Source organism: Elephantulus edwardii, unplaced genomic scaffold, assembly GCF_000299155.1.
Source record: "Elephantulus edwardii isolate Elephantulus edwardi_28Jun2011 unplaced genomic scaffold, EleEdw1.0 scaffold00034, whole genome shotgun sequence".
Classification (NCBI taxonomy): Eukaryota; Metazoa; Chordata; class Mammalia; order Macroscelidea; family Macroscelididae; genus Elephantulus; species Elephantulus edwardii.
This window is the reverse complement of record NW_006399784.1, coordinates 18,979,776-18,981,868: the sequence shown is the minus strand read 5'-3', so window position 1 is coordinate 18,981,868 and position 2,093 is coordinate 18,979,776. Positions and strand designations below refer to the sequence as shown.

The 2,093-nt window shown below is 46.2% G+C and overlaps 1 protein-coding gene across 1 annotated transcript in view; it reads right to left on the bottom strand.

Annotated features, from left to right (window-relative positions):
* Positions 1–1,528, bottom strand: part of TMEM154 (transmembrane protein 154) — a 57,265-nt gene extending 55,737 nt beyond the window's left edge. The window contains exon 1 of the mRNA XM_006884500.1: positions 1,465–1,528. Within this exon, the coding sequence (XP_006884562.1) occupies positions 1,465–1,528 (64 nt within the window). The remainder of the gene's footprint in view (positions 1–1,464) is intronic.
* Between the last annotated feature and the right edge of the window lie 565 nt (positions 1,529–2,093).

The following is a 2,093-nucleotide window of genomic DNA, read 5'->3' as shown; positions in this document are numbered from 1 at the left end:
ACGATAAACATAATGCTCTAAACTATAATACTTTTAAACTATTCTGTTCCCCGTAGACTTCAATGTTTGTAGTCATATTTCCAGAAGGCTAAAAGGAGTGTAAGAGGAAGTGCTAGGCTTTCCCTTGGAGGGGGGCCCTCCAAGCAGGGGCAAGACTGGTCCCAGAGGACATAGCAAGAGAATGGCTAGTTCTCTCTTAAGGAATGAACAGAATCCTGGAGAAGTCAGAAGAACTGAGTAATAGTGGGACTCACGCCTCTCTCCCTCTTGTGCCTCAGTTTGTTCACCTGTACCCTGTGGTAAGACTTGAAAAGGACCATCTTTCTGCTGCCTCCAGTTGGTGCATAAAAATACATTGACTGTTAAATAATATCAAACCCTAACCTCAATTTCAACCTCTTTCCAGTTAGACTGTTTTGAGTTTCACTTTGTCTCTTTTTGCTAACTCAGGTGCTCAGGGAGATCTTGGGGAGAGTACCCAAGGAAAGGGAAATGGGTGAAGGGGGGTGAGTGAGTTTGAGGGCTGACTGCTGATCTCCAGGAAGTTGCCACATCTCAGGCCCCCACCCTGTTAAACACCTCAGAATTTTCCTCTTGTTTGAAATCCTGCCCTACATGAAAAGCAGGTGGTAGTGCCCACTGACAAAAACCAGGACAGTGAAGCTATTTACCCACAGAAAAGTCAACAGACTCCGAAGAGGCAATTGAGGGTGACTATGCTTGTCATAGTAACTGTCAAACACAGAAATCAATTGCTGCTCTTAGGTCCAAACAATGAGATTTACTATGTGTCTTTTCCAGTGCCTTTTAACTGCTATAATCACATTACCTTTCCAAACAAACTTTCATTAATAACAATCCACGCAAAGAGCATACCCCCCCACGCTCTCCCAAAGTAACAAGATCAAACTAAAGCAGAAGAAAGACCCAAATATGCATTAGAATGGGTGCCTGCTAACTCCCCGAATAACTTCCTGTTTACTTTTTTAAACAAAACAAAACAACACTTGGGACTTTTCTTGAGTGTATTTTCCAGCAGTAAATTTCCGTGTCCCGGCTTTTCCCGGGAGTTTTTTTGGAACCAGCTGACTTCACAGCCCACATCATTAAAATCAAATTCATTACTTCTCTGCTTCAGCTGATTGAAATGTCCTTTTACATGGTCTGCCAAAGAGTTTATGGTTTTCTTAATATGCCCATTAAAGCTGGTGAATTACTGGGATCTACATATTTAAGAAGACAAAAGTTGTAGGAGGGTTAAATAAAGTCAGAGTTGTAGCTGCAGGGAAAGCGAAGCTCCCCTTCTCCCACTCCCCCCTCTAGTCCTTTAAAGTTCTCTTCTGCTTACATCTTTCATGGAAAGGATTAGATTTTCTGGGTGTTTCCCTTCCAACAGAGTTCTGCAGCCTCGGGCACCAAGCATGCCTTCGCTCTCCTCCTTCCCAGGAGTCGGGGCTGGCTTACCCTGGTTGGCGTGGACCAGCGAGAGGGTCAGAGCAAAGGCGAGCGCCGCACGCACAGCCGTCATGTCAGCTCGACCCGGCGCGGTCAGGATGCTGCGCGGGCTTCAGCCTCCCTGAAACGTGAACATTTCCTGTTTCTTGCTTGTTTGGGTCCGTGCTAACTTGAAGGAGAGGTGTTTGCCTGTTTTTTAGGAAGTGATGTAATTCTGTAGGAGCCTGTCAGACCAGCAAGGATTGCAAAAGAGCAGTTGTTCTTCAAGCTGTGATTCAGGGAGCACGCCTCCCTGTGAAACAGTTTTCTGCAGTCCTGGCCCTGCCACGGGCCTCCATCTTCGGAAGCAGCCCCAGAGGAGACAGTATCTGTTCAGATGACATTGGTTATCTGGAACCAGGGGCCCTGGACCACGCACGTCTCCTTTGTAATTTTGCTCACGCCCCTGAGGCCCTGGGTCTGCCTTAGAAACCAGAGCAGGCTCTGAGTGGTGCAAATGGCTAAGTTCTGGACTATTCACAACTAGGATCTGAGTTTCAAACTAAGTCAAGGCATCTCAGAAGATCAGTCTGTCAATCTAATCAGCCTTGAAAACTTCGTGAAGCAGTTCTACTTTGTCTAAGAGCGGTCCCAATCAG